Source organism: Rhipicephalus microplus, chromosome 5, assembly GCF_043290135.1.
Source record: "Rhipicephalus microplus isolate Deutch F79 chromosome 5, USDA_Rmic, whole genome shotgun sequence".
NCBI classification, from domain to species: Eukaryota; Metazoa; Arthropoda; class Arachnida; order Ixodida; family Ixodidae; genus Rhipicephalus; species Rhipicephalus microplus.
Window position 1 is genome coordinate 116710138 of NC_134704.1, and position 25900 is coordinate 116736037.

The following is a 25900-nucleotide window of genomic DNA, read 5'->3' on the forward strand; positions in this document are numbered from 1 at the left end:
AGTTTTACGCACGAGGTTTCAAGCACCGGTGTAGCTTAGTGTTAAAATACTGGGCTGGCAGACAGGGGGTCCGGTTATGAATCCCAGTCGGGCCTCGGAGTTTTTGTTTACTTCGCTTGTGTCTTTTTCTTCACAGCGCGTGATTGCGAATACGGACACCGGCGACGGACAATTACGGCACGAAGGCCTTTGTGCTCTGATAATATCTTTCTCTGTAATACATTAGTAACTGTCTGAAAGCATTAAACACACTACCAAAGTTTATATATAGCTGCAGTGGCCATTACCCCAGGAAATACTGAACTGAATATTACGAACTCAAAAGAAACCAATATAGTCATGCAAAAAAAAACCATACAGCTGCGCATTGGCAGTAGTTATGTGAAACTCAATCAGCTAACATGGGAAAGCGCACACAACCATTCACCTTTTGGCGCCCTAGAGTGCGTTTGCGAGTTTCTCAAATGGATGGTTCCAACGACTCATGGAGGGTCAAAGTGAGTCAAAGCCGGTTACATTAAATAGGTGACAGCCATTACATTATATATTGGCAGCCTGATACATTGTATAGGAGAATAAAGATAACGAAATAACACCGGAAATAATGAGTTCATTCGCACTTGTGCTTTGATGAACAAAACTAAGGGGAAATAAGCGTTAGTCCAGCGTTCTTTAGGTCCAACAGACGAGTTAGAACGAGTTAAACAAAAAAAGAAACATACAAAAGATATTCTAGCTAGACAAGATAATTTCTTCCTACTGAAGGTGCGATTTGAATTGCGAGAGTTAATTTTTCGTCACCTTTTCACCGGGCTATTTGTACCGATCCACTGCAGTCAGTTCTAGGAAAGAAAAAAAATTGGTACCTGTCGCGAATGGTGTTACAGCTAGTGAGTTCCTTTGTCTGGTATCGTTACCTGACAAATATAGAAGGTGTGACGTGTCGATCTTGTATTGACCTTTCATTAGTCAAAAGAAACAACTTTAAATGGCATACACGAGAAGAAACAATTACTTAATTGAGCCAGCTTTGGCAAGCCGACCTGTTTTGAAGCCACCAATGTCGGCTGGCATTTCACTCCAAGATCAAGTACGCAACGATCCTTGCCAAACCTGCAGCGCGCTGCGGAATATGGCACGCAGTAGATTTCATTTTAAAACCTTTTGCTTGTTGCAGACCAGCCACCTCACGCAAGAGGTTCAGGAACGAAACACCACCGAGGCCACTGAAACCCAGCGCACGCTCTGACATTTAGATCATGTGTTGGACCGACGCGGTGGGCTTCACTCGTGTGATGATGCACCCTCCCTTTTTCTTCCTTCCTCCAGGCCCTGCCGAGACCGCAGCTTCAGCCATCAAATAAGGCGTCCAATGCTCAACGATTTGAACTAAAGCGGCTGTTGTCCTCCTGTCTACTTAATCGGGTGTATTTGTGCGTCGACACCTGGGGGTGTTTGTCAGCGCTGCTCGTAGCCCTGATGGTCGCGTGCGGAATACTCATGTTTTTTCTCCTGTGCCTAAACAATAGGTGAATTCTTCGCGTTTCGTAATTACGAAACTTCACCGGTGGGGACCCACCTGCCCTAGCGATGCACCACAATAGGCTGCGAAGAAAGTGATGGTCATGGAGACCTTGCCGAAGCGCAGAATCCTGGAGAGCACAGCGAACAGCGTCTGGCCGGGCACCACGACGCCGACGAGCACGTAAGCCACGTTGGCCATCTCTCCACCCTGGTAGTACATCTGTAGGGGCCCCACGCAGACGTGTTCCTCGAACGGTATGTCTCCCAGTGGCGTCAACCGGTTCAGGTAACTGGACAAGCTGCAGCTAAAGACGGCCGCTAGGATGCCGCCCAGCGCTGCAATCGGTAACCATCAGACACGCGGAGCAGAGTATTTCACGGTTGGTTCGGTCGTGATTCGAAATGAACTTCTTACACGTAAATGTTTTATGTAGGGGTACACCACCGCTCCACTCACGCCTTTTTATCGAGGGTAATACGTTGTGAAATATACCCACACAGATGACCAAGAAAAATTGGAAGAAAACAACAAATTGTTCAGTCACCACTAGTCACACCTATGACACCTATATATAGCTCCGCAGCATGCGGAGTGAAGCGACTCTAGCACGGAACGCACATTAATTAGCGCACTAACGGTGAGCTATTTATGTACGTTATTTTCTGTTGACGGTGATCATAGCTCGGTGGCACTTCAGCGTGTTCACTTTTAATAACTGGCGAGATAGCGAGAAGTGTGCGCTTTAGATATAACTTTAGAAATCATCGCTCTTCCTATGAATGTGTTCGAACGGTCCGCACGAGGAAGCACGCCTCTGCAAGACGTTAATTGCCACTCGTGCGGGTCTGCCCTTCATGCAGCTGGTTTCAACGTTTCACAGCTAGTTTGTAAGTTACGGAGAGCGCAAATGCCGATTCACTCACTGCAGTGGCCGCCTTTACGAAAGGAGTGCACTGCTGAAAAATAAAGAAGCAACAATTGTGAGAGCTGCTGATTCTTACTGGTCCTGTGTATACTTGAGCGTTCATTTCATGCGCGTTCCTTTGTGTCTGAGCAGCCCGCTATTAGTGAGAAGCTAGTACACAGTTCTTAGTTGGCGCTCGTCCTGTTGTATGTCCGTTTCGTGCACCTGTTCTGCTTGAGCAGTGCGCGGCAAGTTTCGAGCTACATGCCGTTCTTCAAGTTAACTTAAATAAGCTGCTAACGCCTTCATTCCTTTGCCGTTGTGGAAATGCGCAGTAAATGTTCAGATACCTCTGTCAAGATACGTTTACCTTTCGGGTTAAAGCCTATTCCATGAACGAAGGAATAGCCAATGTCTCCTTCTTTTTTTTTTGCCAGTGCAAATGCGCACTCCTCAATGGAAGCCATCGGTCCACCTTAGTTCGGGGAATGGTCGTGATGTGTTGCCACATGTGGAGCTGCTTGTGCCACACGCGCGTTCAAGCACTTTCCGTCGCAGGTGTATTGAACACATTTATGTCTCAAATAATATACATATGTCAGATTTTTTTCTTTCGTGCACCTTGGTTTGTGGCTCAAAGCCTTGCCGATGCCACCTCACGGTGCTCTTGAAGACAGTGCATGAAGTAGTGTCGTAATGATGCTTCCCCATTGTTTGCTTACATAGCGCCATGAACGCCGACATGCTATCTCAGAACAACGTAGCACTTACAGAGGCAGCGTGAGCGCCAACATTGTGAACACCAGGAATGTAAGACACTGCCCCACGGATCTGTACACAACCGAACAAAACAATACTTCGTACGATTTGCGTCGTGAGGCAGTACATAATAGGCTGTTTCCCTGCATAACCGCATAGCACAGGCCAAAGCTAGGCGATGGGCAAGAGCTGGAGATGGCAACGAACGGCTAGATCTGGGATATCTGGCTGGTATATCGTAAAAATAGGAAAGGTAATACATAAGCGCTATTTATTTGTTTCTTTATTTACTTCACTCTAAAGTTATCACTCATAGAGACTACGATTGAAGCCCTGAACCTATGATGCAGCCAACTGAGAAAGTAGCTGTTTAAAGCCATCGCGTATAACGGGGTGGATTCCAGTGTTGAAATAGCCTGACTCACCATTTACTGAAGACAGGTGCAGGGTGATCGGCGGATAAGCGAAGACTGCGTAATCCAGGATGTACCCACCAAAGCTGCAAAAGCGCATGAACAATTAAAGTTGCTAGAAACTTGTATTTAGGAGCTTTCGTACGAAGAGCTTTACAAATTGTCGGGTAATTAAACTTGGAGCCTCTTCCAATACTTCACATTGCCATTAAAAAAATTCTATTCAATTCCCCTTAATTACGAGACGGTATTATTGGTGACATGGGAAATATTGAATGTCTGAAATTAGGACTGCTTTTAGTTTTATTTACTTTTGTTTATTGTGGTTTCGTTGTTGATCCATTTTGTTTGGTTATTTGAAGGTTTATTTTTTAATAACAATTCTTTTTATCGAACTCCACATTGTTGCAGGTAGATGACACATCATATTGCTACATACAAAACATAAAAAGAAATAGAGAACAAAACTAAATAGAATGATCCCGTAAAATGCATTCGCACAGAATAACTTAGAGACTGCTGCAAATTCTTGAATGATATGTTGTATTCAGCACACCAAAGCCACCATATGATTATTAGACACGCTTCAGGGGAGGACTCAGAAAATTTCGACCACCTCGGGTTCTTCTACGTGCATAGAAATATCAGCACGTGGGCCTTCAGCATTTTCGCCTCCACCAAAAATGCAGTCACCGCAGCCGGAATTCGATCCCACGACCTGCCGGTGAGCAGCCGAGTTCCTCAGCAACTAGAACACCACAGCGGGGCCTGCTGCCAATGCTATACAATAGCGTTATTACACAGAAAAGCAGCAGTACCAGAAGGGAAAGCCAATTTTGACGTAAATTACGGGGAGAACTTTCACCTGAATTAACGCAAAAGCTTCGAGTGTAACACTCGCAATCCTAATAAGCAATGGGTGCGTTCTCTGCTCACCTACCTAGAGACCGTGAGTGCGATAATAATTGGCAGCCACCCCACGCGCAGCACTTCCCGGGAGACGCTGTTGCGTCGTGCCAGAACTATCCACATTGGCAGCAGGAGCAGGCACAACGCGATCACCAGCGGCGCCAGATCTGCATATGGTCGTCAAGAGCACATTGTATGCAGAGGCGTGGGAAGTTGGGCCAGTCGGTGCTGCCTCGTGGTGCAACCGTGCATGAACAGATGGGAGCGCGAAAAAAATGAAAGTGAGCTGTATTATACGTAGAATAATTAGTAACACTGATACAGCAAGTCTTTTGAAGTTATGCACAACTGATGCACACAGCTTTTAGTGAATAACCGCTGACCTTTGTTTGTAACACTTTCTTGTTGGCTAACTCTGGCACTTTTACACAAGTACAATCAACGTCAAGTGGCCCAATCCACCCACAGCTTGTTCTGAGCGCACGAAAATGTTGATTGATTGATTTGTGGGGTTTAACGTCCCAAAACCACCATATGATTATGAGAGACGCCATAGTGGAGGACTCCGGAAATTTCGACCACCTGGGGTTCTTTAACGTGCACCCAAATCTGAGCACACGGGCCTCGACATTTCCGCCTCCATCAGAAATGCAGCCGCCGCAGCCGGGATTCGAACCCGCGACCTGCGGGTCAGCAGCCGAGTGCCTTAGCCACTAGACCACCGCGGCGGAGCACACGAAAATGTTAGCATGGAGCGGTCACACTTGTGCCTGAAGTCTAAGCGTATAATACCACGCCTTGCACCATCAAAAATAATGGTGTCAGTATAGTAAACATTGGGATTAATCGATATCAACTATTTTCATAGCAAGTGGGTCCAAAAGTTAACCGAACACCTGAAGCGTGGCGGAAATTACGTAAGCGTGTGCGCAGTGAACAAGCCTGGTGTAACTTCCGCAAGAACGCACATAAACAGGCTTTTCTTTCGCAAGACCTGCCCGTCCCAATGCTGATGAATGTTGGCAGATCCCACGTACAGTGAAAATCGATGATATGCGAAGCATGAATGAGAAAGGATGGTATGTCACTTTGGAATCAGCACAAAGTTACGAGGTGGAGGTAAATGACGCCGTACATGATTTCCGTGCCATCATTATCATGTTTGGTTGTGTAGTTTACCTTCGTCATCTATTCGCGTCACAGGATACCAAATTTAGTATATGTGGAGCTAGTGAAACAATCGCGAGGACGCTATGAGCACGGTATGTTGTCATGCTCCTACATGGCACGCGGGTCAGGATTATTATGATCAGACCAGTCTTATATTTTATCATTCATTGACGTCATGTAACACCAAATTTGGTATGTGTGGAGCTAGCAAAACGATCGCGAGCGCATCATGAACGGCCCAATATACTCCAATGTGGCTTTGACGCAGGTGCACGCTGGCAAAGCGATGCTACGTTAGATAAATGCGAGCACTCTATAGTGAGACGCCAGGCGCGACCGGCGTCCGTCAGTGCGGCCCGACGGCAACCGGTGTAAACTGCGACATGCTGAGTTTCGCGCCGATGCGTTACCCAAAGAACACTGCGTCTCCCTCTTTTCGTGACGGAGGGATGCCGAACACGCTAAAACGCACATGCGTCACAGCGATGTTGCGCGGTGCGTGCCTGCGAGTACATCCGCAGGGCGCGGGTTCGTATCCCGGCTGCGGCGGCTGCATTTCCGATGGAGGCGGAAATGTTGTAGGCCCGTGTGCTCAGATTTCGGTGCACGTTAAAGAACCCCAGGTGGTCTAAATTTCCGGAGCCCTCCACTACGGCGTCTCTCATAATCATATAGTGGTTTTGGGACGTTAAACCCCACATATCAATCAATCAATGCCTGCGAGTACATGGCTGCCCCAGTGCTTGGCGTGGCAACGCCGGCGTGACGCGACGAAATGAGCGCCAGCGAGCACGCGCACCACTTCACGTCGAAATGTATAGGCGCCTTGACCCTGGCATGTAGTCATGTTTCCACAAGACACACATCTCCTAATTATTAAGTTTGCACCAATCACAGACCTTCGCCATCAATTGACGTCCCGTAATACCAAATTTGTTATAAGTGATTCTAATGAAACAGTCGCCAGCACATCTTGACTGTGGCATGTAGTCATGTTTTTACACGACACGCATCTCATGATTATCATGTTTGCACCAGTCACATACCTACGCCATCCATTCACGTACCATAATACCAAATTTGGTGTATGGGACGCTAGCGAAACGGCCGCGAGGGCATCATGAGCGTGGCATACAGTCATGTTGTTACAAGACACACATGTCATGATTTTCATGTTAGATTCTGTCGCTTGTGATCGCCATGCAATCATGTCAAACCATACAAGTTTTGCAAGAAGCCATGTGAACGAAACCACCGCAAGAGCTGCAGGACGATGAATTGTAAATCACGATATTCATGACATACACGTTATCATTTTTATGTTATGACTAGTCAGATATGTTCTTCATAAAGCCATGCTATGCCATACCAAGTTTGATATCAATACTCGAAACGGCCAGGAGAGCTAAAGGTCGTAGGCGGATATATATATATATATATATATATATATATATATATATATATATATATATATATATATATATATATATATATAGATAGATAGATAGATAGATAGATAGATAGATAGATAGATAGATAGATAGATAGATAGATAGATAGATAGATAGATAGATAGATACGCTCACAGTCACCGAATTTCGCTAAGAAATGCTTCGCATTTAAAGTGGTCGTGGCAAAGACGCACACGGATGGTACAGCATTAAAGACGAGTAGCCGGAGAGGAGGAAAAGCGTGGTCAGGTCGCCGAACGAAGCTGCGATGGCCGGCGCGATGTTGTCCGGGTTTTTCGCGCACTTGGTGGACAGCACCACCACCGTGGACATCACGAAGCCTGCGTGAACAAAAAATGCAGGAATCGAAAAAGCGCTCTTTCAGAGTACAGAACGTCAGCTTGCTATATTTCGCAGGGCAGCAAGTAGATGAATGTTCGTGAATGTTTAATTTGCAAACAATGTGGTTAAAAAGAGCCTTTGTTGACATTTCCTTGTTCAAGTTAACTACTGTGCTCAGGTGAGTGTACTAAAAAGCAGTGAAGTGGATCTTTATGTCGTGCCTTTGATTTCACCTTACAGCCTTGCGAAGCAATATATCTAAAAAAGTTTCCTTACAGGTCAACGTTTTTTCTTTCGTTTGTTCCGTGATATGAGGTTGTGCTCACAATTTCAAATCCAAGTGTCAAGTTTATATTCAGAAAAAAAAACATTTTTAGTAAATGGCGTTTGTATATATATATATATATATATATATATATATATATATATATATATATATATATATATATATATGAGATATAACAGACAGTAATGCGAAGGAATGTACAGGGGAAGTTACAGGGGAAGTACAGGGAAGTACAGGGGAAGTGTGAAACTAAACATGCGCATAAGAGTGTTTTCACACTCGTTGTTTGGCTTATAGATGGCGCTGACTGTCGCTCCTACTTCTAAATTCACAGATAAACCCAAAAAAGTGGATGGAGGGAGGGCCGCTGTGATAGCTCAGTGGTTAGAGCATCGAGCGCGTAATTCGAAGGTCGTAGGATCGATTCCTGCTCATAGTTGGTAATTTTTTCATCCACTTTTCTTTCTTCTTATTTACATTCCACTGGTTTTAATAACTTCCCCTGTACATTCCTTCGCATTACTGTCTGTTATATCTCATTATTATTGTGTTAAAACACGGAAAAAACGAGCCCTTAGGTATACACTTCTTTCCCTTATATATATATATATATATATATATATATATATATATATATATAGGGTGTTTTAGGAAATTGGTTTTTCTGTAACGGCAGGCATCTTAAGACGGTTGAAGGTAATATTTGAAACAGTATTTAGGCAATAAAATCATTTGCTCTTCCACTTAACTGTCTAAATACTGCTGTAGTTAAACAGTTAGGTCAAAAGGCAGAATTTAAGCCCTTGATTGATTGATTAAAATTTATTTTTGTCCTGAGAAGACGCAGGGGAGACCCCGCGCCACCCGGTTAAGCCCTTTATCCAAAAAGCCAATGGCTGCATTGAGATTTTGCAAGAACGACCTATTATATTAACTGCAATAAAATGAAAATATCCCCAATTCTGCGGAGAAACCAAAACCGAATCGCGAAAGTGTGAAACCAAAATGAGGAGCCGTTATATCAACCATCTACTGACTCCATTGTGTGGGTGTGCGACCTGCACAGTCATTACAAGAGGCCCTTTTTCAGAAACATCATAGCAGCAATGGGTTCTTCACATTAAGGACTTCAATTTATCCAGTTCACCTAACTACTTGACTCAGCTAATTGAAAAGGTAAATAAAGTAAGTTTCTTAAGTACTGTTCTCAATTATGTATTCAACCCTTCTAAAATACCTTTGGCTGCAGAGAAGACTGTGAAGGCAATGGGCAAATAGCGTATTTTTTTACCTTTAAACAATATTGGACACATTTTTGAAACGCCCTGCATATATACGTGAAGTAATGCCAGATGAATGGAATCCACTAATTATGTGCACATGGATATTACAAAATAGTCACGCACAACTGACAGAACATGGATGATTGACACTTTATCGTTTTGAGGAAGCGTGACCGTTTGTGCAGCGAGGAAGCTCACGATATACAAAGCCAGCCGATTCCAAGGCCTCTGTGTAAAGTGTTCAAAATATCAACCTAGTTTGTTAAAAGCCGATTGTCGAAATGAATCCTAATACAGTTTTTCGTCCATATATTTCAGCTCCTCTTGTGCCTTCTAGTTTTATTGGTTCTAAACGCCTGCATTATACAATGCTGTGAGCATCGAAATAGAGCACCACAATGTATGTGCATCTTTACATGTGCGTCGTCACAACAATATTCCACATCTCTTGATGCCTAAGAATTCGCTCGCTTTTCAACTATTTGTTTATGTTATGTAACACACCATGGCTATTTGTAGTTTTGTTACCTCAATACTTATGTGTGCATTTCTAACTTGTCAACGATATTTTTAAATGTTTCACAATTGCACTACTTTTTTGTCCCATGCTCCCGTAAGCAATTCTTCGGTGATTGAGGCCCTGAAAACAAATACGCAACTGAGAAAGAGACTGGCGGTGTTGACAGCGGCCAGCGCTACAGCGTAGAGGACGGCGATGTGGGAAGGGTCCCAGAGACCGTCAATTGCCAGGCCTTTCAGGACGGCGAGTGAACATGTCAGGAAGGTTGCCACTGTCGACTGGCACTGCATGTAAACATAGATTGACAAAACAAGATGTAGCTCATTCAGACTCATTAAAAAATGGCAGATCTAACGTACAGAGGGAACCGGTAATATGCGAAGCACGAATGAGGAAGGTCAATGTCTCACTTTAAAACCAACCGAACATTACGAGACGGACGTAAATTATGCCGTACACGATTTCCATGCCATCATTGCCATATTTAGACGTGTCATTTACTTTTGCCGTCTATTCACGTCACGTGCTACCAAATTAGGGTATATGTAGAGCTAGCTAAATGGCCCTGAGCGCACTATGAGCATCGCATGTAGTCATGTTTTACATGACACGAATGTCATGATTATCATGTTTGGACGTGTCATTTACCTTCGTCGCCTATTCACGTCGCGTGACATAAACTTGGTACATGTGAAGTTAGCGAAACGACTGCGAGCGCACCTCGAGAGGGGAGTGTAGTCATGACTTTCATGACATGCATGTCATTATTTTCAGGTTAGGATGTTCGTCACGCAGTCAAGTGATACCATACCAGTTTCGCAATGTGTCATTTGAACGAAGCCACGACAAAAGCAGCCAACGCATGTAATCTACATCATGACATTACTATCAAGATTTTTATGCTATGACTAGTTATTTATGCTCGACATACACTCATAATATCCCATATCAGTTCTGGTATTGATACCAATATTCAAACGGCCAGGAGAGCTAAATGTCGTAGATAGATAGATAGATAGATAGATAGATAGATATATAGATAGATAGATAGATAGATAGATAGATAGATAGATAGATAGATAGATAGATAGATAGATAGATAGATAGATAGATAGATAGATAGATAGATAGATAGATAGATAGATAGATAGATAGATAGATAGATAGATAGATAGATAGATAGATAGATAGATAGATAGATAGATAGATAGATAGATAGATAGATAGATAGATAGATGTCACTGAAGTTCACTAAGAAATGCTTCCCATTAAAAAAATATTTCTCGTTTAGGGCTCACCAGGACCCGGACTCACAAAATTTTTTCCCAACCGGATTACCTTGAACTCAGGCTCATAGCCAGAACGGGGTAAAGTGAGTTTGAATGGGTTGAATAAACTAATGAGTTGTCCAACCTCTGCACGTAAGAAGGCAATTAGTAAGGACCTCACTTTCCAGCCCGAAGGACGCCAAACGAACAAAATACGTCACTGTAAATATGATTTCAATATTTTCACGCAATGTGGCAGTGTTTGATATGGCGTGAATCTCAGGGCGATGCAGTTATGAACACAAGAAACTCTAAGCTACATAGTAGAGTAGGTTTCGTGAGTGAAAATTTGACAACATTGTTTATACGATTGCTTTATGTGGTTGAGGCTTCGTGATAAGCGCACAAGCGGCACTACGCTGACATCAAGCGTGCTTGGGGAAATAAAGACGAAAGCGCTGGGTTCATTTGGCCTGAACCTTATACTTCAGTTGCCAGTTGCTGCTCCTCATGTATCTAGATTCGCTGAAGAAAATATTTCATGTGTATTCTTGCTGGACTAATCTCGACATACTAAGTTTTATATTGGTATGCATACTCCACTCGTACACTTACTTCCCAATTTTTTTTCTATCGACTCATTGATTTCGAGCGGCGCTGGATACGAAATCCAACAGCAGCAATTTTTGGCAATAAGAGGTTGTCATCTCTTTTCTTTCACATTAGCGTTTACTTCCAGGGTTACTTTTTAACACAAAAACGTTCTATGCCGGGGTAGACAGAGATTCCAGTGACGTATTTACGCCACCAAAATGACGTAAAAAATATTCACAATTAGAAAACGAAGAAAGAAGTAGTTTCAATACCATTTCAACCCATGATCCATAGATCCAGGACAACATATTTTGGGCACGCTATCCCCTGTGTCATAATAACATGTTTTGTACGCTTTTAAAAATACATCACTTATATCTAACACTGTCCTCTCATGGTGTTTTTGGTAAGGCACAGTAAAGTCTCATGGCCATAGCATTCGCCTTTAGTTTCTTCAACGCGTCGTTTCTAAGCATTCATCCCATTTGGTGTGTCCTGTTGAAATGCGATTTTGTCAACGCCTTAACACACCGCCAGGTGGTGCCCTTACCGATACCTCACTAGAAAGATGAACGTGTTTCTTGAGCGCTCCCGATCGACTGTGCAGATGCTTCACAATAAACAAAAAACATTTCTCGTTTAAGGCTCACCTGGACCTGGACTCACAGAATTTTTTCCCAACATGAGTACCTTAGACTCAGGCTCATGGCCAGAACAGAGTGCTTCTGAATGTTTTGAGCTTGCCTTTATAAATAATAAGGTAGCAGTTAAAATATTTGTACACTTAATACAATGTACGGCTTTCTCGGGGGAAAGAAACTAGGTATTTAATAGCTGGTGCGTGTGTGTGTGTGTTTGTTTCTTTTTGTTTTCTTTCTTGACACACCATGCGGGAGGTGCACGTACACTGAACATGCAAATTTTTGTAGTAGAGCTTAGACTTTCTCTTTTTCGTAGGACAGTGATTGCGTTTGGTAATTATCGATTGAGACAAGTCATAAGAACATTTATGTCAAAAAGACTTTGTTAAACGGGTGTAAACTGTTCAGGATGCAGTGTGGGCTTGAAAATGGACTCAAGTGCAGAAGCGCATGGAGAAGAGGCTGACGCCAAGTGTAGGCAATGTGAAGTTGAGGGAAAAATAGAGAAAATGATGGTTGCCCAGAGTGAACTGCTGATGAGAATCACCTAGTTGGTGACTGTGTTGGCGACAGAGAAAGAGAAAAGGAGGGCTATGGCAGAAAGGATCAAGTACGCCGTGGAGGCACTAGCGCAGGTGAACAAAGGAGCGGCCGATGGAAAGAACAGTAGGGCACCAGCAACCAGAACGGCGGAGAAGAAAGAGCCAGCCACTTTGGAAAAACAAGTTCAGCCGGTTCTATGGTCGCAAGACCCAGCTTCAGCAAGGGGGGGGGGGGGGGGGGCTGGTAGTGGACAAAACAGCCGGCGTCGTAAGTGCAAGTAACCCCCAGGTGCAGGACGCTCCAGCTCAAAAGTCCCAAAGTGTGATAATCACCGGGGACTCGAATTTAAATCGATGCGCAGAAGCAATCAAAAAGAGTGTAAGAAGTGAGAAGAGGGTTCCAGTAGGGACCTTCCGAGGACGCAAGCTAGAAGCAGTCAAGAGGCAAGCGAGCGCAAAAGTTAAAACTAGAGCTGATAGACGAAACCTCGTGATAACTTCAGGTGGTTTAAACGATGTCCTAAATGAAGATACGGCAGGACTAGCGACCAAACTGGCGAAAGGGGTTGATGACATGCGTGCCACTTCTCCTCAGGTACAGGTAATGATATGCACGATACCGGAGGTACCGGTGCGTGACGTCAGCCTGCAAAAAGCGGTTGTCAAACGCAAACCAAGAGATATGGCGCATGAGTCGAAAGAAAGGCTTTGAGGTGGTGGAAATAAACAGAGACATGCTTAGGTGGGGTGGTTGTCAATGAGACAGAATTCACTTCGATGGACGGCTAGGTCATGAGGTGTGTTGGTGACTTGCAGGACGCGCAGTAGGTTTTTTGGGGGTCACATTGGCCCTTCGGTGTGAAGAATAGCTAGTAACAAGAAAAACAACAAGGGAGATTCTTTGGCAGGTGTTATAGACAGATACAATTCCAAAGTGGCACCAGCATTTAAGATACGTAGAGTCTGAGGCAAAAATACACATAGCCACGAAAGCCGAGCCAATTCAGACATAGGGTATGCTAACATGCAGAGTGACAGCAACAGGCTGAAATGGGAAGAGGTAGAAGAACAGCTAAAGAAGCAGAGGTCCATGGTATATGGTTTTGCAGAAACACATTTTAGAGACATGGAACGACCTCCTAGCCGTTTGGACAACACGTGGAAATATTGTAATAGAACAGATGGCAGCAGAAATTGGGGTTGTATTGGGGCATTCATTGATAAAAGTACAGACTGGCAAAGGGTCAAGCAGGAGTGCAAGGAGCATTCATGGCTAAAAGGTAAAGTGGCAGGGCAAATGACGCTCCTCTGTTTGGTATACAAGTGGAAAGGGGCAAAACCCAGAGAGGAAATAGTAAAAATCATGCAGCGCCGAGGAAATGACTTTGACGAACTAGGAGAAGAGTGTGAGGTAATTATTTTAAGAGATATGTATGCGCACATAGTAGATATGAATGGATATACTGATCCAACAGGCAGAATGCTAATACACATGTGTGAAAGGCATGATTTAATCAATTGTAACAGCACTGAGAAATGTGAAGGGCCGATAACATGGGAGGTGGGAAGTCTGCAGTTGACGATAGATTACGCAATCATATCACATAGGAATTATGATCGGGTTAGGGTGATGAACATAGATGAGTATGAGTCTAGAAGCTTAGGTAGTGATCACTAACCTATCAAGCATAGTTTTGGAAGATAAATGAATTTGGAAAGACGGCATTTCGAGCAACCACATGGTGATATTTATTCAGAAAGGCAAAGAGAAATAGCAACTGAAGAGATTGAGAAAATATACACCGAGGATACTAAACAGAGTGTGCGTACACAAATCCAACTCGATTGTTTGAGTTAGAGCTCGCTAAAGTACGAGTCCAATCAGTCGAGAAAAGCCGACACGAACTCAAGAGTTGGTGAGATGAGGAAGGTAAGGAAGTCATAGTAAGGCGTCAGGAAGCCTCCAGGGAACAGAGGTATGCTAATCAGAGTGGCGAACCGATAGATGATGTCACAAGAAAATGGGATATCTTTTTGAGCTGCAAAAGGGAAGCGTCTGATTTGATCAGTGAAAAGACAAGAAGAAAGGGGGCCCAATGAATGGACGAACTAAACAAAAAGGAAAGAAAGACAGCTGCAAACTTTTGGACTAATCTCTAATTTCTGAGTAATAAGAAAAGCATGAAACAGGTTTATAACTTCAGGTAAGGGAGTCAGACTAGAAGGGGATGAGGCAATGAAATTTATAAAAACAATGAGAACGGAAAAATTTTAACATCAAGACAACGCTGCATGCATCGTTGGGACATTGGGACAACGAGAGTGAGAAAGGGCAGAAAAAAGATTTCCTAATAGCAAATCAACAAGCCTTGACGGCTTCCGAATCATGCTAAGAAAAAAACTAGGAACAATCTCTAACCAAACATTAAGAGAGGCAGCGAGCAAAGCACTAATGGATGGTGAAGCTCCCAATTGGTGGAAACTAAGCAGGATGGGTATGATCTATCAAGGAACAGGTGACAAAGCCGATATAATCAACTACCGTCCTATAACAGTGGCATCAGTAGTTTACAGGCTGGTGATGCAGATAGTAAAGACTACAGACATGGGTGGACAATGAGGGGGTGCGGAGAGAACTACAAAATGGGTTCCATAAACGAAGGTTGAAGGACAATCTGTTTTCATTCATGCAGTGAAATAAAATAGCAAAAACAGAACACAAGCCCCTGTGGCTGGCATTTCTAGATATCGAGGGAGCTTACGATAGTGTGATTCAAGAAGACTTGCGGGGAATACTGGACACACTAAATGGTAAAGATGGAATAACTAATCTAAACGACATCTTTAAAAGTAGCAATGTAGTTATCAAATGGGAAGAACAAGTATCAGAACCTATAGAGATACAACGCGGGCTTCGACAGGTATGTCCCTTTTTACCTTTGTTACTTGTGTTGTATCTCCAGGGACTACAAGGCAAGTTTGAGGGGAGTCGATTCGGATTCAGCCTCTTTTTTGCCAAGCAAGCAAAATAGATCGAACAGTCATTGCCAGCATTAATGTATGCAGATGATATAGTCCTAATAGCCGACAACAAGGAATATCTGCAAGGATTGACAGACATCTGTGGTAATGTGGGAGATAGCTTGAATTTGAAGTCAATCAGGGAAAAATTCGCAATCATGTTTTTCAATGATAACAAAGACAGTGAGCATAAGACGCAGTAAGTCACGATAGAAATAGTGCATAAATACAAATACTTGGGCGTATGGATAAATATCGAGCCTGAGTATCTAAGGGAGCACGAAAGATACGTAATGACTAAGGACACCGGGAATGCAGCTGTAATAAAAAATAGGGCACTGTGGAACTACAATAGGTATGGCGTTGCGAGAGGGATTTGGAAAGGTATCCTGGTCTCGGGTTCGACGTTCGGCAATGCGGTATTGTGCATGAAATTAGAAGTACAAGCAAGATTGGAAAATAAACAACGTGGCATATGTAGACTTGTTTTGGGAGCACACGGGAATACACAAAATCAGAGGGTACAGGGAGATATCGGATGGACATCTTTTGAGTGCAGGGAAGATAGCAGCAAGATAGAATTTGAGGAGCGATTGAGAAAAATGGGAGAGGAGTGTTGGGCTAGGAAAGTTTTCAGTTACTTGTACATGAAGAATGCTGATACTAAATGGAGGAAACAAACTCGGAAATTGCCAAGCAAGCATTTAGACAACAACACAATAGCAAGCCAAAAGGAAACATGGGTTAAAAAGAAGGTGAATAAAACAGAGAGGGACATGTGTAATGTGGGAATGCTTACGAAATCATCACTGGAGACCTACCGTACGTTTGCATTTCCGATTGACGCGGAAGTGTTGTAGGCCCGTGTACTGAAATTGGGGTGCACGTTAAAGAACTCTGGATAGTCGAAATTTCCGGAGCCCTCCACTACGACGTCTCTCAGAATCATGTGGTGGTTTTGAGAAGTTAAACCCCACAAATCATCAACATCAACCTACCGAATGTTTAAACAGAAAATTGCAAGATGAAAGATCTACGAAAATTCTCGAGGTAGATCTCTGCTCTCGGAGGCTGGAAATTGAGTATTGCGGGCTGAGACGTACCGAGCAAAATATGAAAGCACAGACGCGGTATGTAGTGCGTGTGGATAGCAGGAGAAAACGACTGAATATTTTATAATGTTTTCTAAAGAACTCCATCTTAAACTCGAAGATAATGGCTCTGATTTTTTTTCAAAGGATTGGGGTTTAGGAACAGTGAAGGCAAAATAGACATAAATGGGTAGAAAGAACCAGGAGGAGGCTAACTGATTGGTGGCTACAATCGAAGCGCGAGTGAAACTTAATCATTAAACACACAGTGATAGTACTCAACATCATGGCTAGATGGCTTCAGCCACCGCCTGATCTAAAGAGCACAGTCGGATACACCCATCTATCCAGCCACTCATCGGCGTCGTTCACAGCATCCAGCCATTCCAAAGAGATCTGACACGCCCACCAGCTTCGTCTGGCTTTCACTCCGCGTTCCCCGTGCACGCTCGCCCCGCGGATAATCGCCGCCGGCCAAAAGTAACACGCCACGCACGTTGCGTTCCTCTCTCGTTGGGCCAGACATTGGTCTTTCAGTGGTGTTTATAGGCGACCTTAGAGCGAGTTTCTTGTCCAACCAGTCACACTTTTCTGGCTGTCACAATGTATTCTCCAGTTGCGCTCTCCGCCTTAACTACTGGAATTACCACAAACATCTGAGGCCACAAGGGTTTGTTCATTCCTTAATGATGAGTGCCAGTCGGGGGGATAAAGATGTATGACTAAGCGACAACCTGGATGCATCCATGTTAACCAATAGACATTGTGCAAAACCTCTTACCTCAATGCACTGTTACTTTAAACTAGTTCCCTACTGACGCGTATTACTTTCGTGTTTTACTGACTCCTATGGCGGAGGTATCAGCGATGTTTTAAGGGTGAAGCTTCTTATTTCGTGGATCGTGCGTCCAATAAGTATGTAGTAGTAGTAGGTAGCGACCTCTTTTTTAGTCTTTGGAATGTCCACTGGATGGGCGTGCTTTATATGAAGAATATAGGATGAAAATACGCGAGATCGCAGTACTTGGAGCGTTCACTTGATGGATGGATGAACGAACGGATGGACAGAGACAGATCCACGGATGGAGACATGGATGCACAGATGGACACACGCACGGACGCTCATACGGACATACGGACGCACGCAAGATCCCATGTACATACGCATGGACAGGCAGACGGACAGATGCACAGACGGATGGACGCATTAATGGACACACGGACGGAGGCACAGATGGACGGACGTATGCACGGATGGTTGCAAGGGCACACGCGTGTATGGTCGCACGGACGACGGAAGAACAAACGGATGGACGGGAGCGTGAATGAACTAAAGGACGTTTCGCCCCCCTCATCATCATTCATTCCGTGATTGTGCTGTGATTTTTTAGGGGTGAAACTCCTTATAGCGACACCTGTTCGTCCCTCGTAGCCGTTGTAGTGTGTAACAAGTATAACATTTTGACCTCCAAGGTGGTGCCGGTGAGAGACTTTTTGTGTGCGTTGTTTAACAATAAAAAATAGTGCTCAATGTACATGTTAATAGCTGCTAATGGGGAATGAGACAAGAGCATTCGGCTTTTAGTTAACGCACACGCCGCAATCGCCATTGGCATGTACATTGAGCCATTGGCATGTACATTGAGCACTATCTGACAAGAAAGGGCTGCTACGTTATACTCGCTGGGTGTAACCTCCTTAGTTTTAGAAAGGTTTAGTGAGCGTTGAGCTGCAGTGACATGAAAACAATGAACTAGTATATACCATGAACTCGATGAGGTTAAAGGTGGGAAGTAGATACGAGGCGCAAGCCGTAAGAAAGTAAAATCCGAATTTTCTGTCTCTCATTTCCCATTAGCAGCCATTGGCATGTACATTCAGCACTATCTGACAAAAAAAGGTTGCTACGTTATACTCGCTGGGCGTTACCTCCTTGGTTTTAGAAAGGTTTACGAGCGTTGGGCCGCAGTGCTATGAATACAGTGAACTAGTTGATACCATGAACTCGAGGTGGTTTAAGGTGGGAAGTAGATACGAAGCGCAAGCCGTAAGAAAGTGTGCGTGTGCTACCTCTAGTTTTGGCCTTGGAATGTCCGCTGGATGGCGGTGCTTCTATATGGGGAATATATGATGAAAAGATGAGAGATGGTGGCACTTGGAGTGTTGAATAGATGGACGAACGGACACACAGACAGATGCATGGATGGATGCACTAACGAACGCAGGGGCGGATGCATGGACGAACGCAAGGACGAACGCACAAACAGGAGCACGCATGGTCGGGCGGATGGACGCATGGACGGTCATACAGACGTATGCATGAACGGACGGAAGCAAGAAAGAATGGACGAACGAATGTTTCGCCTCACTTTCCATCATTCAATACGTGGATATGCTGCCAATTTTATAGAACCACGGCAAGACGATGGTTACGCATTTTAGTATGGTAGTACACCTACAAGTAGTTTTCCTATCTCATTTTCACGGCAATAAAGTTAGCTTCATAACAACAACGTGAAGACTTATTATAAAGGGCTCAGTTGGCCTAATATTTATACCAAAGTGGAGACACTTCCTGAACATTCACAGGAAATCCACGCAGTAACTGATGATGAGTGGGGTGAAGCGCCTGCCTGTGTCTGTCTGTCTGTCTGTCTGTCTGTCTGTCTGTCTGTCTGTCTGTCTGTCTGTCGGTGCATTCATCCATCCGTCCGTCTGTCGGTCTGTGTGTCTTTCTGTCCATTCGTCCACTGCTATCACACTAGGGCAGGCATTAGATGGACAAACAGATTTACGGGCACTTTGCCTCACTCATCTTCATCTATTCCGTACATAAGGTGTGAAGTTCTTATTATGAAAGCACCATCTATCTTTTTTATACATAAATTATACAAAAACTGCTAACGCTACCTAGTGAAATTTCTAAGAATGGATGGATGGATGGATGGATGGATATGGCTGTGCCCTTTAGATCGGGCGGTGGCTAGCGCCACCAAGCCGTAGTACTGAATGAATCAAAAACTAGATTTATTTTTTTCACTTAAATAGTGAGGTTGAGGATTCCTACTTGGCAGTGAAGGGTTTATTTTTACTCGTGTCTTGACTTTAGCCACCATTCAGATAAGCTCCTTCTATTCTAGTTAATTCTACCCGCTTAAAGTCTATTTTGCCCTCACTGTCCCTAAACCCCAGTGCTTTCAAAAACTCTGCGCCATCATCCTGAACTATAGGATGAAGCCCTCTACAAAACATTATCAAGTGTTCGGTAGTTTCATCTTCCTCTCCACACGCACTGCATATCGTGTCTACCCCTTCGTATTTGGCCCGATATGTCTTGGTTCGCAATACTCCCGTCCTAGCCTCAAACAATAGAGAACCACCCCGAGTAATATTATGGATTCATTCGTTGGCAATTTCTTGCTTAAAATTTCGATAGATCTCTAGTGCGGACTTCTTAATCATGCCAATTCTGCACATATTATTCTCTGCTTCCTTCACCTTCTTCTTAACCAATAACTCTTTTTGGTTTGGCCACCGGCTGTTTTCCTAGTATTTACTAGTCCATTCTTTGGTTCGCTTCCGCCATTTTGTATCGACATGCTTCATGTACAAGTAGCTGAATAGCTTCCTAGCCCAACGCTCCTCCCCCATTTCCCTCAATCACTTCTCAAATTTTATCTTGCTGCTAGCTTCCCTGCCCTCAAATGACGTCCATCCTGTATCATCTTGTACTCCCTAAGTTAGTGTATTCCCGTGAGCTCCTAAAGCAAGCTTACCTATTCCACGTTGCTTAATTTCTAATCTTGCTTGAACTTCTGAACTCATGCAGAAGAACGCATTGCCGAACGTCAGACCAGGAACCATGACCCCTTTCCATATTTCTCTGACAACATCACACCTATTGTAATTCCACAGTGCCCTGTTTTTCATTACCCCTGCATTCTTGTTACCTTTAGTCGACACGTCTATTTCGTGTTCCCTTAGGTACTCCGCCCCATTGATTATTCATACGCCCAGATATTTGCACTTGCCTGTTATCTCTAGCATGACCTTCTGTATTCTAAACTCACTACCTTCATTGTCATTAAAAATAATGACTGCTGATTTTTCCTGACTGAATCTGAAATCTAGCCTATGTCCCTCATTACTGCAGATGTCCACCAATCTCTGCAAAGCTTCCTTGTTGTCGGCCATAAGCACTATATCATATGCGTACATCAATGCTGGTAGTGCCTGTTCAAGGAGTTTTTCTTGTTTGACGAAGGAGAGGCTGAAGCCCAGTTCACTTCCTTCTAATTTGGCCTATAATCCTTGTAGGTACATTATGAATAATAAGAGTGACAGGGGACACCCCTGCCTAAGCCCCCGTTTTACCTCTGCAGGCTTGGATACCTGTTTTTCCCACTTTAAAAATAGCTTGTTACTTTTATAGATATCCTTTAAAAGATTAGTGACTACATCTTCAACGCCTAGAGTGTCCAGTAGTCCCTACAAGTCCTCTTGAACCACGCTATCGTACGCTTCCTTGATACTCAAAATTGCTAGCCACAGGGCCTGCGTTCCTTTTCTGCTATTTCGATGCACTGCGTCAGTGAAAACAGTTTGTCTTCCAACATCCTGTGTTTTCGAAACCCATTCTAAAGTTCCCCCAGCACCCCCTCATCTTCTATTCATGCCTGCAGTCTTTCCTTTATAATCTGCATCGCCAGCCTGTAGACCACTGATGTCACTGTTATAGGACGGTAGTTGTTTTTGTCAGCTTTGTCTCCATAGATCATGCTCACCCTGCTAAGTTTCCATCCATCGGGAACTTCTCCATCGATTAAATATTTTGCTCACTGCCCCTCTCAAAGCCTGCTTCGACTTCGGACCTAATGTCTTTATCAGCGTAATTGAAATGCCATCTGGGCCTGTTGATGTACTACTAGAAACCCTTTTATCAGCCCTTTCCCACTCTTGTTGTGAAAATGAAGCCATTGCGCCACTTGATTCATCCTTGTCTATTGTGGTGCATAATGCACTTCTTTGTTGAAATTTTTCTGTCACCCTTGTTCCTATATATTCAATAGCTTCGTCCCCTTCTAGCCTAGCATCTTGAGCTGTAGATACAAACCTTTGCTCGAGGCTCGTCTTACTTCTTAGGAAGTTTAGATGGTTCCGAAATTTCGCAGCTGCCTTTCTATTTTATGTACATCTGCAAGCCACTGGGCTCCCTTTCTTCTAGTCTTTTCATTGATCAAAAGGGATGCATCCTTTCCACAGCTTAGAAAGTTTTCCAATTTTCATTCAACATCATCTGTCGGTTCACTCCGCTGCTTAGCATGTTTGTGTTCCCTAGAGGCTTCCTGACGTTTTGCTATGGCTCTCTTAACATCCTCATCCCGCGAACTTTTGGGTTTGTGTCTTCTTTTCCGGGGTGACTTCTCACGTGCCTTAGCAAGCTCTAGCTCAAACAGTCTTATTAGATTCGTGTATGTCCACACTGTTTTTTTATCCTCAGTGATTACTTTCTCAATTTGTTTAGTGGTTATTTTAATTTGCCTTTCTGAATAAAAATATTCCTGTAGCTGCTCATCTTGTCTCCTTCCCACTTTCACTTCTCTTCCAAAACTTAGCTTGATACGTTTGTGATCACTACCCAGACTTCTGGAGCCGCCTTCATCTATGTGCATTCCCCTGAGCTTATCATACATCCCATGTGACATCAGTGCATAATTTATCGTCGACTGCAGCCTTCCTACCTCCCATGTTATTTGCCCTTCACACTTCTCGGTATTGTTGCAACTGATCAAATCCAGCCTTTCACACATATCCATGATCATTTTGCTTGTCGGGTCGGTATAGCCATCTATATCTTGTATGTGTGCATTCATACCTCCTAGTATAATTATCTCGCACTCTCCTCCTAACAACTGAATGTCCTTTGATATACACTCTACCATTGCCTCGTTTTCCTCTCTGGCCTTTGCTTCCGTCCACAAGTACACGAAACCAAGGAGTGTCATTTGCCCTGCCACTTTTTCTTTTAGCCATAAATGTTCATTGCACTCTTGCTTTACCCTTTGTAGTCTGTACTTTTATGAATGAATGCCCCAATACCACCCCCCTTTCTGCTGCCTTCTGTTCTATTGCAATATTCCCATGCATAGTCCGCAGTGTTGGAGGTTCTTTCATGTCCCTAAGATGTGTTTCTACAAAACCGTATACCATCGGCCTCTCCTCCCTTAGCTGTTTTTTCTATCTCTTCCCACTTCAGCCTGTTCCTACCGCCATGCATGTCAATATGCCCTATGTCTGAAATGGCTCGGCGCTCGTGGCTACGTTCTTTTTCCCGGACTCTACCTATCGTAGATACTGGTACCACTTTAGAATCGTATCTGTTCATATCACCTGTCAAAGAGTCTCGCTGGTTGTTATCCTCATTACTAGCTATCCTGCACCCCGAAGGGCCCGCTTGCCCCCCAAAAAAGCTATTGCGGGTCCTGCAAGTCGCCAACCCACCTCATGACCTAGCCGCCCATGGAAGTGAATTCTGTCTCGTTGAAAACCACCCCACCTATACACCTCTCTGTTTATTTCCACCTCCTCAAAGCCTTTCTCTCGACTCATCCGCCATATCTCTTGGTTTGCGTTGACAACCGTTCTTTGCAGGTTGCTATCACGCACCGGTACCTCCGGTATTGTGCATATCGCTACCTTTACCTCAGGAGAAGTGGCGCGTATGTCGTCGACGCATTTCGCCAGTGTAGTTGCTAGTCCTGCTGTATCTTCATTTAAGACATCGTTTAAACGGCCTGAAATTATCACGAGGTTTCGTCTATAAGCTGTACTTTTGATTTTTGCGCTCGCTTTCCTCATGACTGCTTTCAACTTGCGTCCTGGGAACGCCCCTACTGCAACCTCTTGTCACCTCTTACCCTCTCTTTGATGGCTTCTGTGCACCAATTTAAATTCGAGTCCCCAGCAATTATCACATGCTGTGACTTTTCAGCTGGGGCGTCCTGCACCTGAGGGTTACTTGCACCAGTGACGCTGGCTGCTTTGTCCCCTCCCAGCCCCACCAGTACTTCGCTGAAGCTGGGCCTTGTGACAAATGAACCGGCTGAACCTGTTTTTTCCAAGCTTGCTTGTTCTTTCTTCTCAGCAGTTCTAGTTGCCGGTTCCCTACTGTTCTCTCTGTAGGTCGCTGCTCTGTTTACCTTGGCTAGTGCTTCCTCGGCAGACGTCAGCTTTTCCCCCATAGCCCTCATTTTTTCTTGCTCTTTCGACAACGCAGTCTCGAGCTCGGAGATTCTCATCAGCATGTCACTCTGTGTAACCATCAATTTCTCCATTTTTTCCTTGACCTCACGTTGCCTACAGTTCGCGTCAGCCTCTTCTCCTTCCGCTTCTACACTTGGGTCCACTTTAAAACCAACCCCACATCCTGAACACTTCACAATCTCTTTAACCATGTCTTTCCGACACCAATCGTTCTATGACTTGTCTCTCTCGATAATTACGAAACTCGAGCCCTGCTCTACGAAAAAGAGAAAGTCTAAGCTCTACTAAAAAAATTGCGTGTTCAATATACGTGCACCTCCCCCACTAGGTGAAAAAGAAAAAGAAAAACAAAAAAACAAAAAGCTAACACACACACAAACTAATAAATACCTGGTGACTGACCCCCGAAAAAGACGTACAATAAAATAAGTGCTACAGGGATTTTAACTGCTGCCCTATAATTATAAGGACAAGCTCAAAACATGCAAAACAACTTATCCGCGCAGTCGATCGGGAGCGCTCAAAAAACGCGTCCATCCACCGTGACAGTCCGAACCGAACGTAGTCCGAACGTCAATGCGAACCGAACCGATTACATACATAAAACGCCTTCTAGTGAGCAATCTTTAAAACTAACTAAGAGGAGCTACTACAACAGTCTATTACAGAGGAGGAATAGACCCACACCCCAAGGAGCATCGCATCTAAAATATGTAACTGTACTGTTTCCAGCAATTCAAATTTAGCGCTAATGGTACTAGAAAGTACCACAAAACGGGAAAAACTTCATCATTACACTTGGAAACCTGCTATTTGTAGAGTTCTGGTCGTTTTCGATTCTCTAATAAAAATGTACACTTTTCTGTTGTTGTCACGTTTCATGTTTAAATTTAAATAACGCGAACTTTGTTATCGAATTTATTCAAGACAGCCAAAGCGAATATTTACCATAGATGATAATTTAACCTTTTTGGTCTGAATGACACACAGAAGCCTTTATGCCGAAACACAATCAACCTATAAACTTATACTCGTCAACCAACGTTTCACAAGTTTTAGCGACTTTTAAAAACAACTTTTTTGCATATATCTCCCAAAGTGATGATTCTATTCGAGTGTGGCCTGTGTAAATACTTGTCAATTATATCGTGTTCACAAATAGAACTCTTTGGTGATCTTCTTGTACAAAAATATTGCTGCGAAGTTTCGCTGAGACCCGCGTAGTAAATATAAAGAAATGCGACTTGAACTTATGTACTGAATATTTATAATACTGTTATATTTATTGTTAATGCTTTTAAATAAACCAGATTGAACAATGCTACAAGAAGACAAACTGTAGTATAAGTGGTGTTTATGCATATAGTTTACAAATGCGTCCGCAGATTGAGACCAATTAAGTCAGCAAATTGGTGGCAGCTTGCCTAGAGTTGCATTTTTGATGAATACAACGGAGAATTTCGCTCCTACAACCTTTTTTATTGTGCCACTGCCCCACTTGTTTTCTCTTTCCACAAAATATTGAGAGCTCTGCATCTACTGAATCAGTTTTCACATTCATCGACCTGCAGCACTTCCAACGAAAGTACACCATCCGTGACCCCTGTGTATTCCTACTCAAAATACGTAACAAGAAATACTTTTTTCGATTCGATACTCAAAAGCATGTTTTAGCGTATATTATCCCTTACAAAAATTTCTGTTGAAAAAAAACAAAGAGAAGGTGTTTAGCTATGACAACACGTGGATTAAGAAAACATGACAGTTCAATTAAAATACCGTTGAGGAAATTGCTGACATGTATTGAAAATTGGCCCTTTACTTTCAATAAAAGCCATAGGTTAAGTGGATATAGATTTATGATTGAGAAAAAAATGAAATAGCAATGGAAATGACGCTGTGGATTAATCGAAACACC

At 43.6% G+C, this 25900-nt stretch overlaps 1 protein-coding gene across 1 annotated transcript in view; it reads right to left on the minus strand.

Annotated features, from left to right (window-relative positions):
- Window positions 1–1561: 1561 nt before the first annotated feature.
- LOC119185776 (solute carrier family 41 member 2) overlaps window positions 1562–25900 on the minus strand; it is a 39397-nt gene continuing 15058 nt past the window's right edge. Inside the window, exons 3-7 of the mRNA XM_075894580.1 lie at window positions 9714–9846; window positions 7326–7472; window positions 4542–4677; window positions 3614–3687; window positions 1562–1860 (exon numbers count right to left, since the gene is read on the minus strand). Of these exons, the coding sequence (XP_075750695.1) occupies window positions 1562–1860; window positions 3614–3687; window positions 4542–4677; window positions 7326–7472; window positions 9714–9846 (789 nt within the window). The remainder of the gene's footprint in view (window positions 1861–3613; window positions 3688–4541; window positions 4678–7325; window positions 7473–9713; window positions 9847–25900) is intronic.